General features: G+C 46.0%; 1 protein-coding gene across 1 annotated transcript; it reads right to left on the bottom strand.

The window, feature by feature from the left end:
• Window positions 1–2973: 2973 nt before the first annotated feature.
• On the bottom strand, window positions 2974–10393 carry LOC311129694 (fibroleukin-like). The gene is made up of 3 exons (XM_084162101.1): window positions 9523–10393; window positions 4721–4920; window positions 2974–4365 (listed from the first exon to the last, which is right to left on the bottom strand). The coding sequence occupies exons 1-3, from the start codon at window positions 10298–10300 to the stop codon at window positions 3859–3861; spliced, it is 1485 nt and encodes a 494-aa protein (XP_084018227.1). The 5' UTR covers window positions 10301–10393; the 3' UTR covers window positions 2974–3858.
• Between the last annotated feature and the right edge of the window lie 3895 nt (window positions 10394–14288).

Below are 14288 nucleotides of genomic sequence, written 5' to 3' on the forward strand. Positions count from 1 at the left end.
ACATAGCCAGCGGTCAAGGATGAGTTGATCAGCGAGGTGAGGTAGGGGAGAAGGTCACCGGAGATGGTCTGGAGAAGAGAGGAGGGGATGGGGTCAAGCGGGCAGGTTGTTGGGCGGCCTGCAGTCACAAGTCGCAAGATTTTATCTGGAGAGAGAGGGGAGAAAGAAGTCAAAGCATAGGGTAGGGCAGTGTGAGCAGGACCAGCTATAGACAGGGGGGACCTGATCCTAGATCAGCAGTCAAACTCTGAGACGCTTTATAAATTCAGGCCCTGGTCTCAACTCCAGAATGTTCAAATTCTATTCCGTCAGAGTAAATCAACTTTTTTTTATATATCACAAAAACCCATTGCCTGGACCAAAACTCCAAACTCAACAGTTCTTGGTGCAATCCATAACAATCCTTAGACTTATATGCCTCCTACAGAGGATGCCTCCAGGACAAGGGTTGGTTGGCTTGGTTCAAATGAGGAGCAGACCTTGATGATGCTCTCAGTACAGGAATCACTACACTAAAGCCACATCTTAAGGAAGGGCAAAATAAGACCTACTTCCCACTCGCGATTCTCTGTACTCATGATATAATGAATACTTGGCGCCCTCTGCTGGAATGTAGCTGTCTGTTTGCCCCTCCAAGCATGCGATTCAACATGATCAATACATTTTTCAACAATAATACAGTGCATGCGCTGCTTTAATTTAAAAATGTCAATACAGCTAGTATTTTGCGTGTCTTATTGTCTCTTAGCTGTTTTTAAAAGTTTGAAAACAGGATTTTCAGTCTAGCTGAAAGGGACGTTGGGGCTTCGTTGTTATGGCAACGTTTTCAAGGCATTCAACAAAACAGAGAGAGGCTGAGATTTACTGAAGTATTTTGGTGTTTAGCTAGCTAGCAGCTACCAACAACATTTACAAATAGCTCTACTTCCCACACCTAACTTTTATGGCATGGTTTGGCATAATGCTGGATAATTATTTAGACAAACTTGAAGTCACAGCTGAATAAAGGGAGTGTTATAGGTAAGAATAACATAATTGTAACAGTTAGCTAACGTTACCTAGCTATGTCTTCTTTCCCTAGCTAGCTAACGCGAGTCTGGTCAAATAGTAGGCAGCGAAGTTTTGGGTTCTGTTTGGCTAAAATTATTCATCTAAATCAAGTGCTCTCTAGCTAACGTTATATCACAGATAGAACAATGATCATTGCACCTTGCAAATGAACACAGACAGTGCGCGTCTAGAAAAATATTATTTAGGAGTTGAAAAACACACAGGCCTAGTCTCCAGTTAAAACTGGTTTAATAGTCTTTCTACCAGTATTTATTTGTCACTTCTTAGGCCTAACCCACTGGGCTGTCTCTGTCTGCTGTCTCTGTCTGTCTGCGTGCGTGCGTGTCTGTCTGCGTGCATGTCTGTCTGAGCAGTCTCTGTCTGTCTGCTGTCTCTGTCTGCGTGTCTGTCTGCGTGCGTGTCTGTCTGTCTGTGTGTGTGTGACAGGGCCACTATGAGCCAGGCTGGAGAGCAGACCAACCCTCCCAGTGGAGGAGGAGGTGAGGAGGAGGAGCAGCAGACCCAGGAGGAGACTACTCCTCTATCAGCCCTGGCTCCTGATGCTGCCCTACAGGAGGAGACTACCCCTCTATCAGCCCTGGCTCCTGATGCTGCCCTACAGGAGGAGAGCCTGGCCCTGGGCCCCACTCACGTCTCTGACAGCCCAGCCTTCCAGTGCTTAGACCAGGTAACATATACCCTTTTCACAGTACTGAGACAAACGGAGCTGAGCCGAGCTGAGCTCTACTGGGCTGACCTAGTTATTCATCCACCATAGTTGCTAGAACTGCAGGTCACCATGACTAGTTGAAACCAGAGGTCTCTTCACAGTCCAAAGGTCCAGAACAGAGGCTGGGAAACACACAGTATTAAATAAAGCCATGACTGAATGGAACTCTCTGCCACCCCAGGTAACTCAAGCTAGCAATAAAACCAGATAAAAACCAGATATAAGAACACCTTACGGCACAACGGGGACTGTGAAGAGACACAGACATGTTGATGCATTTTGTATTGTATTATGCATTCTATTATGTATTGTATTATGTATGTGATACGTGGTTGGGATACAACTGTGAAATGTGGTTGCCTCGCCTGGCTATCTTAAGATGAATGGACTAGCTGTGGGTCTCTCTGGATTGGAGCGTCTGCTGAATAGCTAAATTGTAATGTAAATGTAGTGCTATGGTTATTTATGTATATTATGTATTTTATTTGTTGTGTTGTTTCCTGTTTGGACCCCAGGAACAGTAGCCATTGCCTTGGCAACAGCTAATTGGGGATCCTAATAAATACTAAATACTAAAAAAACATCAGCCAATCCTGAACTCTTCTGAATGGAAAGTAAATAAACCATCAGCCAATCCTGAACCCTTATGAAGGGAAAATAAATAAACCATCAGCCAATCCTGAACCCTTATGAAGGGAAAATAAATAAACCATCAGCCAATCCTGAACCATTATGAAGGGAAAATAAATAAACCATCAGCCAATCCTGAACCCTTATGAAGGGAAAATAAATAAACCATCAGCCAATCCTGAACCCTTATGAAGGGAAAATAAATAAACCATCAGCCAATCCTGAACCCTTATGAAGGGAAAATAAATAAACCATCAGCCAATCCTGAACCCTTATGAAGGGAAAATGTATAGAATACCAGTACACTGTTGTATGCTCAAATGCTCCAACTGTAGGAGTATGCAAATGTCAGCAATGTGCTGCTGTTTCTATTGGTGTAGACTACAGCAACCAGACAATTGTTTGATTTACATACCTTACTTTTGAACAAATGATTATAAGCTTACAGATAGAGTTCTGCCCTCAACCTCTGCTGATGATTTGCAGATATAGGCTAGGTCAGGGCTATTTGTCTGCTGTGTTTCATGGGGGATATGGAGAACAAAGCATTCAGGACTCAGTGCAAATCTGTAAAAACTTTATTCGTGTTTTTATATAAAAAGTAAATACTTTTTTGAATAGGAAAATAGAAGGTGAATAAAACAGGTCTAATGTAAATACAGTTCTAAATGTCAAGCTACATAATCAATTATTCTATTCAAATAGGCCTACACTTTAAACCGTTTCATACAAGTCCAAATAATCCATATTCTAGTTTTAAACTTCTCTGTGGTCAACTTCCCAACCCCAATACAATGCTTTTTATTCAGAATACAATCCTTTTTTGGGGTACTTATCTTAGGCAATCACTGTGTACTGCATGAAAATACAGTCCATATATTAGTTATATAAAAGCTATCATACTTCCAAAAATAAATACTGTACATTTCCTCCTTGATCTTGGGGACTTTTGTTTTCCAATGCTGCTCAGCCTGTCTAGATGAGGATGCAATGTTATGATATAAAGCTAGGTGGCAGTATTATACAGAAAACGCTTGGGATATACAGATGTCTGGAAACAGTTGCAGTGCCTGCAGTCAACCAATGCAATTATTCTGCACAAAGCAAACATATCTGACGCCATTTTGTTGCTGTTATTAGTTCAGTAGCACATGTTCCATATTATGTTGTTTAATCGATAGCCAGACATGTCTGACATTTACTATGACTGTGATATCATACATTTGTCTTCGGTGGAGTCTTTTCCAACATTGTTTACAGCGGTGAAACTGGTAACTTTGAAGAATTCATTGCTGTTTTATTACCGTGAACCGAAGTGTCTCAGACCGTCTCTGAACCATGTGGTTAAACTTGACAGTGGGAGGCAGAGAGGTCAAAGGAGCAGAGAGTTAAGAAGAAGAAAGTCTTTCTGATCTTTCCGGTTGTTTCCGATCTCATGCTGCCTTCCTTTACGGAACGTAGTTCTTTGGCCGTATCATCATTTTGACCGTCTTGAAGGCCTGCCTGTAGTTGGTGGGGTATGCTTCACTGGACATGTTGTGCCACGTTCCCCAGTAGATGCCGTTCCTCACGCCCTTGTATCTCTTGTGATAGTATTTCCCATTGAGATTGGCTGACATGCAGGCGTCAAACCACCACCCCGAGCTGTAGTACGCCCCGCAGTTCCCTGACGGGTACATGTCGTTGTCCCTATCTGGTGTGGTGAAGAACTTCTGGTCGTGGTTGAACTGCTCGTTCATGTGCAGCGCGTTGCCGGCCGTGCCACTGTACCCGCTGATGGATAAGCGATACCTCAGGAACTCGTTGGCCACGTAGAACTGGTCGAACTTGGCATACTCCCGCACCCCTTGGAAGTCCTCCAGTTCGATGCGCAGCACCATGTCCTTGGCCTTGGTCAGGAGGTGGATGCGGTCGTTGCCCAACCAGAACTCTCCCCGTGGGTTACCAAAGCCCCTCTGGAGAGAGAGAGAGAGAGAGACAGAGAGAGAGAGAGAGAGAGAGAGAGAGAGAGAGAGAGAGAGAGAGAGAGAGAGGTATAGGTCAGTGTCAGAGGAGTCGAATCTGTCCCAAATGGCACCCTATTCCCTACATAGGTTCTGGTCTAAAGTAGTGCACTATATAGGGAATAGGGTGCCATTTGGGACGCATCCCCTGTTTTCCCTGATTCTCACAGGCCACCAGGCCATTGCATGGAATGTTACTGACTTTCAGCCCAGAGTGGTGACCTGGCGAGTAGCGCCACGGTCTGTCAAAGAGTTTGAGAAATAAAGGTAACAGACTTGTCAAAAAGTGTCAGATGGGATTATTAACCTTGTACTCAGCCCAGGAGCGGTTGAAGCTGACGGTGCCGTTGAGGCGCTGCTGCACCAGGGTCCAGCCGCCGCCGAACGACTCCATGTCGCAGTAGACCTCGAACGTGCCGTTCCTGGGGTCGGGCGTGACCCGGTAGACGCCGTTCTTCCTCTCCTTTAGCATGTTGTAGTCAGAGCAGTCCTTGGGCGCGATGATGACTGTTTGGGGGAGAGAGAGAGAGAGAGACGGGGGAGGGAGAGAGAGAGAGAGGGGAGAGACGGGGCAGGTGGAGGGAGAGAGAGAGAAGAGAGACGGGGCAGGGGAAGGTTGAGAGGAGAGAGACGGGGGAGAGTGAGAGAGAGAGGAGAGACAGAGAGCGAGAGAGAGAGAGAGACGGGGGAGGGGAAGGTTGAGAGAGAAAGAGAGAGAGGAGAGAGACGAGGGGGAGAGAGAGGAGAGAGACAGGGGAGAGAGAGAGAGGAGAGACAGAGAGCGAGAGAGAGAGAGAGACAGGGGAGGGCGAGAGAGAGAGAGAGACGGGGCAGGGGGAGGGAGAGAGAGACGGGGCAGGGGGAGAGAGAGAGAGAGACGGGGCAGGGGGAGGGAGAGAGAGAGACGGGGGAGGGAGAGAGAGAGAGAGAGGAGAGAGACGGGGGAGGGGGAGAGAGAGAGGCGGGGCAGGGGGAGAGAGAGAGGCGGGGCAGGGGGAGGGAGAAAGTCAACGGTCAGTGTCAGAGGAGTCAAAAAAACACTGTTTCCCTCAGTCTCACAGCCCAGTAGGCCATTGCATGGAATGTTACTGACTTTCAGCCCAGAGCTGACCGAGCGAGTCGCGCCACGGCCGTCAGAGTGTTTTGATATAAGGGGAGGACAGACTTGTCAAAACGTGGGAAAGTGTAAAATGGGATTAACCAAGGCTGCTGGAGAGCCTGCCAGTCCCCACTTTGTGTTTGTGATGCTAATGCATCCTGACATCCACTTTTGGAGGGCAGAGCCCCCTGCGTTTTGGAAAGTGACGCCAGTCGGCTGCTCAGGATAGGAGCCTAGGAAGCATGAGAGAGGAGTTGAGTTAGCAGAGCACAGAGGAGGACAGAGCAGAGCCAGAAGAGGACAGAGCAGAGCCAGAAGAGGACAGAGCAGAGCCAGAAGAGGACAGAGCAGAGCCAGAAGAGGACAGAGCAGAGCCAGGAAAGGACAGAGCAGAGCACAGAAGAGGACAGAGCAGAGCCAGAAGAGGACAGAGCAGAGCCAAAAGAGGACAGAGCAGAGCCAGAAGAGGACAGAGCAGAGCCAGAAGAGGACAGAGAAGAGCCAGAAGAGGACAGAGAAGAGCCAGAAGAGGACAGAGAAGAGCCAGAAGAGGACAGAGCAGAGCCAGAAGAGGACAGAGCAGAGCACAGAAGAGGACAGAGCAGAGCACAGAAGAGGACAGAGCAGAGCAAGAAGAGGACAGATCAGAGCCAGAAGAGGACAGAGAAGAGCCAGAAGAGGACAGAGCAGAGCCAGAAGAGGACAGAGCAGAGCACAGAAGAGGACAGAAGAGGACAGAGCAGAGCCAGAAGAGGACAGATCAGAGCCAGAAGAGGACAGAGCAGAGCCAGAAGAGGACAGATCAGAGCCAGAAGAGGACAGAGCAGAGCCAGAAGAGGACAGAGCAGAGCCAGAAGAGGACAGAGCAGAGCCAGAAGAGGACAGATCAGAGCCAGAAGAGGATGACACAGCAGTCAGTTAGTAAGCTAGCCTGGCAGGATGTGTGTGTGTGTGTGTGTGTGTGTGTGTGTGTGTGTGTGTGTGTGTGTGTGTGTGTGTGTGTGTGTGTGTGTGTGTGTGTGTTTATATCCCCTTGTGGGCAGTACTCCTATCAAAGTCTGCCCATATGTGATAGTGGTTCTCAGAATATGGACGCCATGCTGTGACTGACCCAAATATAACAGTCCGACAGACAGATGGACAGACAGCCATGCAGACTGATAAAGGTGATTGACAGCAACGGAAAAGCAGCTGTATTATCAAGGAAGTATGCAGAGAGATAAAACCCTTATCTAGAACTAACATCCTCCCAATGAAGAGCTTGTGCATTCTCACATTACAGGCAAACAGTTCCTTCAATTCATACTGAAAAAGGCTTGGGACATTAAATGAATCTTAAAAGTGTTTATAAATGAATAGAGAACGTGATTCAGTTAAACGCTCCAAAGGTAGACTCCCTCCCTGTATGTCCTCAAATGCCTTCAAATCCAATCAGAGATAGAAAGCATACTGTTTAGTTTAACTGTGAATTGGGGCTTAATGATCCGTTACAGAGATTGTGAGATGTCTGACTGATGACGTTCTGTTGTCGTTGAGCCAAGAGGAGAGTTTCCCATATCAAGACAGAGACGTGGCTGGTAGAAGGATGTGTCAACAACAGAACACACCAGCACTACTGTACTCTGATACTGGATGCTCTCTACTCCTATTGCAACACTCTATGTTGCCTGTTTCTCCATCATCTTTACATTCATCACTTTTGTTATCCAGAGTCATTTGCAGAGCTCTTATAAGAAACATGACAGATTCATCTAAGACAAGTACTTTTACATTTACATCATTTAGCAGACGCTCTTATCCAGAGCGACTTACAAATTGGTGCATTCACCTTATGATAGCCAGTGGGACAACCACCTTTTGTTTTTCTTTTTACGTGGGGGGGGTCTAGAAGGATTACTTTATACTATTCCAGGTATTCCTTAAAGAGGTAGGGTTTCAAGTGTCTCCGGAAGGTGGTCAGTGACTCCGCTGTCCTGGCGTCGTGGGGGAGCTTGTTCCACCATTGGGGTGCCAGAGCAGCAAATAGCTTTGACTGGGCTGAGCGGGAACTGTGCTTTCGTAGAGGTAGGGGAGCCAGCAGGCCAGAGGTGGATGAACGTAGTGCCCTCGTTTGGGTGTAGGGTCTGATCAGAGCCTGAAGGTAAGGAGGTGCCGTTCCCCTCACAGCTCTACTTCTACACAGTGTTCTCTTCTAACGATGACCAACTGTCGGAAGGCAACAAATTGCATCATCTTGTGTTAATGACAAGTGTAATAAAGGAGTTAGTTGTTCACACTGAAATGACCACACATTAACACTGTCCCAATGTTCACACTGAAATGACCACACATTAACACTGTCCCAATGTTCACACTGAAATGACCACACATTAACACTGTCCCAATGTTCACACTGAAATGACCGCACGTTAACACTGTCCCAATGTTCACACTGAAATGACTGCACGTTAACACTGTCCCAATGTTCACACTGAAATGACCACACGTTAACACTGTCCCAATGTTCTCACTGAAATGACTGCACGTTAACACTGTCCCAATGTTCACACTGAAATGACCACACGTTAACACTGTCCCAATGTTCTCACTGAAATGACTGCACATTAACACTGTCCCAATGTTCTCACTGAAATGACTGCACATTAACACTGTCCCAATGTTCACACTGAAATGACCGCACGTTAACACTGTCCCAATGTTCACACTGAAATGACTGCACGTTAACACTGTCCCAATGTTCACACTGAAATGACCACACGTTAACACTGTCCCAATGTTCTCACTGAAATGACTGCACATTAACACTGTCCCAATGTTCTCACTGAAATGACTGCACATTAACACTGTCCCAATGTTCACACTGAAATGACCGCACGTTAACACTGTCCCAATGTTCACACTGAAATGACCGCACGTTAACACTGTCCCAATGTTCACACTGAAATGACCGCACGTTAACACTGTCCCAATGTTCACACTGAAATGACAGCACGTTAACACAGTCCCAAGTACACTGGCTGGAGAAATCGCACTGCTGTCGGAGTCGATCCATTTAAAAAGGATCTCACATCTGTTTTTCAGATAATAGCCAATGGAGGAGATCGTTGTCACATGCTATAGGAATGGTTCAATATCCATTTTGATGGATTGTAATATGTTATATGATTACTACTGAAATATGTCCCCTAGAGTTACCTCTAGATGGAAATTTAACTTTGTTATGACTAGTTTGCATTCCATCAATAATTGGGCATGGGTTTTCAATTCAGATCTCCAAAATGAAGCACCTTACAGTGGTATACAGTATTGAAACTGACAGGCAAATTAGTTGCAAATTGGTTCCTATTAAGCCCATATGAAAATATGCATATCTCTTTCCATCGGAAGGACCACTCAAAATATCAGAATATCCCACACTCAAAATATCAGAATATCCCACACTCAAAATATCAGAATATCCCACACTCAAAATATCAGAATATCCCACATTCAAAATATCAGAATATCCCACATTCAAAATATCAGAATATCCCACACTCAAAATATCAGAATATCCCACACTCAAAATATCAGAATATCCCAATGAGTTTTGAAAGAAAAAGTGTGAGGAAGTAATGTAATTAGGACCATAAACGAAGGGTGATGATCTGGAGTTAAACCTGCTGTTGTCCTTTTGAGACTGATACGGCAGAGTCCTCACCCTCAGTAGAGAGGACTGGCATACTGTACAGTACTGCATGCAGTGCAGGAAAGCCTGGTTTTATAAGTCTGTCTGGCTGAAGCTTAGAGGAGAACAATAGGTTAGCAATAACAAGAGACTTGAGGGGCTTCTACAAGAGAATAGAGGGGCTATTTTCAATATTCTGCAGTTTACAGAATAATGATAGCTTAGTGATAGCAGAGGGTCTTGTAAATCAGTTAAAGGTTATACAGAATGTATTGTCAAAGATAATATGTTCTCAATAACCTATTTGGTTAATTAAATAAAGGCAATAAGTAAATACACGTACACTGAGGAGAGGTCTGGACGGCACACTGGCTGTTGCAGGTGTTGCTGAGCTTGTTGACCACTCCGGTGATGTTCTCCACCTTGCTGTCCACCATGGCCTCCACGTTCCTCATGTTGATGAGGCTCAGCTCCTCCAGACGGCCCTGCAGAGCCGTGATCTGGCCCCGTGCGTTACGCAGGCTGTTGGACATCCTGTTCATCTTCACCTGCATCTCAAACACAGAACCGCCGGTAGAGCCACTGCCTTTGCCAGTACCAGAACCGGTGCTAGTGCCAATGCCGGTTCCAGTGTCTTGGCCATCCCCATCAGGTCCTGTGTTGGTTCCCCCATCTCCTCGTTCCTCCTTACTGGTTCCAGACTGTAGCTCCAGAAACCCTGGTCCCATCCCCGTACCGGGACCCCCTGCTGCCTCCCCGCTGTCCCTCTGCAGGCTCTGGTCAGCCTGCTGCCGGCACTCCAGGCAGTCCCTCTTCAACCGGTTCACCGTCTCCTTCAGGCTCTGCAGCTCCTTCATGGTCTTCTCCAGCATCCTGAACTGCTTGGGCAGCTGGATAGTCAGTGGAGGCAGGGTGATCTGATAGGGGCAGTCGTCCTCTTCTCCACACTGGCCAGAAGGCTTCATCCTCACAGGGCAGCCCCCTGAACCCCCTCCTGTAGCAGGCTTATCCTGGACCTTATCCCATCTCTGGGCTCCGTCTCCTGGGTCTGCTGCGGAGCTCCATGGGACTGCCAGCAGAAGAGTGGTGGAGGCAGAAACACACAGCAGGACCAGCCTCATAGTGTGTGTTTGAGTGAGTGAGTGAGTGTGTGTTTCTCAGCTACGCAGTCAGAGAGAGTGAGAGCAGTGTGAGAGAAAAGCCTGCAGGAGAGTGAGCGCAGGAGACTGCCTCCTGCCTGAGATAGCTGTCATTAATATCACGGGAGAGAGCGAAAGGGAGGGAGAGAGGGAGGGAGGGGCAGGGAGGGAGGGAGGGAGGGGCAGGGAGGGAGGGAGGGAGGGAGGGAGGGGCAGGGAGAGAGAGAGGGAGGCAGGGAGGGAGGGAGGGAGGGAGGGGGAGAGAGAGAGAGAGGGGGGGGGGCATGGAGAGAGAGAGAGAGAGAGAGAGAGAGGGAGGGAGGGGTGCAGTGTGAGGAAGGGAGGCGTGATAGTGGCTGCTGAACTGTGTTGCGTAATTCCTCCACTCAATATCAGCAGCACAGTGAACCATTAAAGAGAGAGTAGGAAGGCGGAGTTCTGGCTGAGCTGCAGTTCTTTAAAAGTCAGCCCATTTCCCTGAACAGACAAGTGAGTCAGTACAAAGGAATTAGGATTCTCACCTGTAGGTTTCCCTCATCTTGTTGTTTTGCTGTTTTGTCTTCTTGGATATTTAGCCTGAGCTAGGACACTAAGCCCTTTCTGAAGTGGTGGAAGTGGTTGGTTTGAGACCACACTAGATCATCTGGACAGAGAGAAAAGCTATGGTCCTGCAGTGCACTTGTTTTATCTCCAAGCTCCGATCTCAGTGTTGCTGTGAACCAACGCCAATGTCTCTCTTTCCTTCTTAACTCTGGTCTCGTTGCCATACCAGTTTTATATTACATTTATTACAACCGTCTCTAGTGATATGACACCACCAGGACTGTAATGTCTGAGAAAGGCTCATTTGTATACAGAGCATCTTCTCTCTGCCACGATGAGTTGTTCGCTTATCGTACTGATGGACTCAGTTTGTGGTGGGCTGTGGGATTCCTGTGCAGTGGGCTATAGCTTTTCACACTATATTACCCCACAATAGGTGTTGCAATTCAAACCCTCTATTGAAACTCACGTTATACACCTTAGTTTTGTGTCAAAGGTGAGATGACTGTAGAGCCGTGAAAGATAAAGAGAACAGCTCACATCCTGTAGCAGGCTGAAACTGGCAGTGCAACAGGGCTGTGTGTGGTGGCAGTCACGAGTCAGCCATCTTGTCATCAGATGGGCTACACATTAACGAGTCCTCCTCACATGCAGGAAAAGCACTTGACTTTACGAATAAAGTGACTTGTATTATTGTTATTTAATGTCTACGATATCTATGGGTTCGGCACTTCATCAATAGCATACTGTTAGTGACTCATCCTTATAAATATTGTAACTGTCTGGAACTCTAAATAACTGATAGGGTATATTTTTGTTGTTGTTGAGAATTTAAACATTTCAACTAGCAATTATTTTAAGTGGCTCCCAGACACTGAACTAGAAACTGTCTTTAATTTTTATCAAGGAAGGGGAAACCATAGCCCTTATAATTGAGCTATTCCATTGTTGGTTGAGCAGAACTGACAGAGTTACAGGACCAACCAGGCCTGGATCTCATCTCTAACAGACAGAACTGGCTGAGTTACAGGACCAACCAGGCCTGGATCTCATCTCTAACAGACAGAACTGGCTGAGTTACAGGACCAACCAGGCCTGGATCTCATCTCTAAAAGACAGAACTGGCTGAGTTACAGGACCAACCAGGCCTGGATCTCATCTCTAACAGACAGAACTGGCTGAGTTACAGGACCAACCAGGCCTGGATCTCATCTCTAACAGACAGAACTGACAGAGTTACAGGACCAACCAGGCCTGGATCTCATCTCTAACAGACAGAACTGGCTGAGTTACAGGACCAACCAGGCCTGGATCTCATCTCTAACAGTGTGTCTCAATACCTGTAGTCCTATGTGTCTCTATACCTGTAGTCCTATGTGTCTCTATACCTGTAGTCCTATGTGTGTCTCTATACCTGTAGTCCTATGTGTGTCTCTATACCTGTAGTCCTATGTGTCTCTATATCTGTAGTCCTATGTGTCTCTATACCTGTAGTCCTGTGTCTCTATACCTGTAGTCCAATGTGTCTCTATACCTGTAGTCCTATGTGTGTCTCTATACCTGTAGTCCTATGTGTCTCTATACCTGTAGTCCTATGTGTCTCTATACCTGTAGTCCTATGTGTGTCTCAATACCTGTAGTCCTATGTGTGTCTCTATACCTGTAGTCCTATGTGTCTCTATACCTGTAGTCCTATGTGTGTCTCTATACCTGTAGTCCTATATGTGTCTCTATACCTGTAGTCCTATGTGTCTCTATACCTGTAGTCCTATGTGTCTCTATACCTGTAGTCCTATGTGTCTCTATACCTGTAGTCCTATGTGTGTCTCTATACCTGTAGTCCTATGTGTCTCTATACCTGTAGTCCTATGTGTCTCTATACCTGTAGTCCTATGTGTGTCTCTATACCTGTAGTCCTATGTGTGTCTCTATACCTGTAGTCCTATATGTGTCTCTATACCTGTAGTCCTATGTGTCTCTATACCTGTAGTCCTATGTGTGTCTCTATACCTGTAGTCCTATGTGTGTCTCTATACCTGTAGTCCTATATGTGTCTCTATACCTGTAGTCCTATGTGTCTCTATACCTGTAGTCCTATGTGTCTCTATACCTGTAGTCCTATGTGTCTCTATACCTGTAGTCCTATGTGTGTCTCTATACCTGTAGTCCTATGTGTGTCTCTATACCTGTAGTCCTATGTGTCTCTATACCTGTAGTCCTATGTGTGTCTCTATACCTGTAGTCCTATATGTGTCTCTATACCTGTAGTCCTATGTGTCTCTATACCTGTAGTCCTATGTGTCTCTATACCTGTAGTCCTATGTGTCTCTATACCTGTAGTCCTATGTGTGTCTCTATACCTGTAGTCCTATGTGTCTCTATACCTGTAGTCCTATGTGTCTCTATACCTGTAGTCCTATGTGTCTCTATACCTGTAGTCCTATGTGTCTCTATACCTGTAGTCCTATGTGTCTCTATACCTGTAGTCCTATGTGTCTCTATACCTGTAGTCCTATGTGTCTCTATACCTGTAGTCCTATGTGTGTCTCTATACCTGTAGTCCTATGTGTCTCTATACCTGTAGTCCTATGTGTGTCTCTATACCTGTAGTCCTATGTGTCTCTATACCTGTAGTCATATGTGTGTCTCTATACCTGTAGTCCTATGTGTCTCTATACCTGTAGTCCTATGTGTCTCTATACCTGTAGTCCTATGTGTCTCTATACCTGTAGTCCTATGTGTCTCTATACCTGTAGTCCTATGTGTCTCTATACCTGTAGTCCTATATGTCTCTATACCTGTAGTCCTATTTGTCTCTATACCTGTAGTCCTATGTGTGTCTATACCTGTAGTCCTATGTGTCTCTATACCTGTAGTCCTATGTGTCTCTATACCTGTAGTCCTATGTGTCTCTATACCTGTAGTCCTATGTGTGTCTCTATACCTGTAGTCCTATGTGTCTCTATACCTGTAGTCCTATGTGTCTCTATACCTGTAGTCCTATGTGTGTCTATACCTGTAGTCCTATGTGTCTCTATACCTGTAGTCCTATGTGTCTCTATACCTGTAGTCCTATGTGTCTCTATACCTGTAGTCCTATGTGTCTCTATACCTGTATGACTCATTAACCTCATGACTCTTGATGCAGGGTGTACAACCAGCCCAAGGTGAATAATACATTATTCTGTACCTTTGTTATTCTCCATTGTCCTTGCAAGGCATGGGGTTTCCAGAAACCGTGCAGCACTCTAATAAACTGTAATGAAAGGAATCCAAAGTATCAGTTATTTAATGCCAGCTGTAGTTCCCCTGTGAGGAAGTCATTATCACATATCACAGTGTGGTAGTTTACCCTGATCTAACACAGTCACTTAAAACATCAGTGATGGACACACTTGTTGGCTCTTTGATGTGTCTTTCATCATTC

The sequence above is a fragment of the Coregonus lavaretus genome (genome assembly GCF_964263955.1).
Source record: "Coregonus lavaretus genome assembly, chromosome: 5".
Classification (NCBI taxonomy): domain Eukaryota; kingdom Metazoa; phylum Chordata; class Actinopteri; order Salmoniformes; family Salmonidae; genus Coregonus; species Coregonus lavaretus.

Excerpts from the sequence above, each read along its gene's own strand:
- LOC311129694 (XM_084162101.1), bottom strand. The coding sequence starts at position 10,300 with ATGAGGCTGGTCCTGCTGTGTGTTTCTGCCTCCACCACTCTTCTGCTG. Across the intron at positions 4,921-9,522 it reads CGTCCAGACCTCTCCTCAGT|TCATCATCGCGCCCAAGGAC; the intron begins GTACGTGTATTT and ends TCCCCCAAACAG. Across the intron at positions 4,366-4,720 it reads GCTCCTGGGCTGAGTACAAG|AGGGGCTTTGGTAACCCACG; the intron begins GTTAATAATCCC and ends CTCTCTCTCCAG.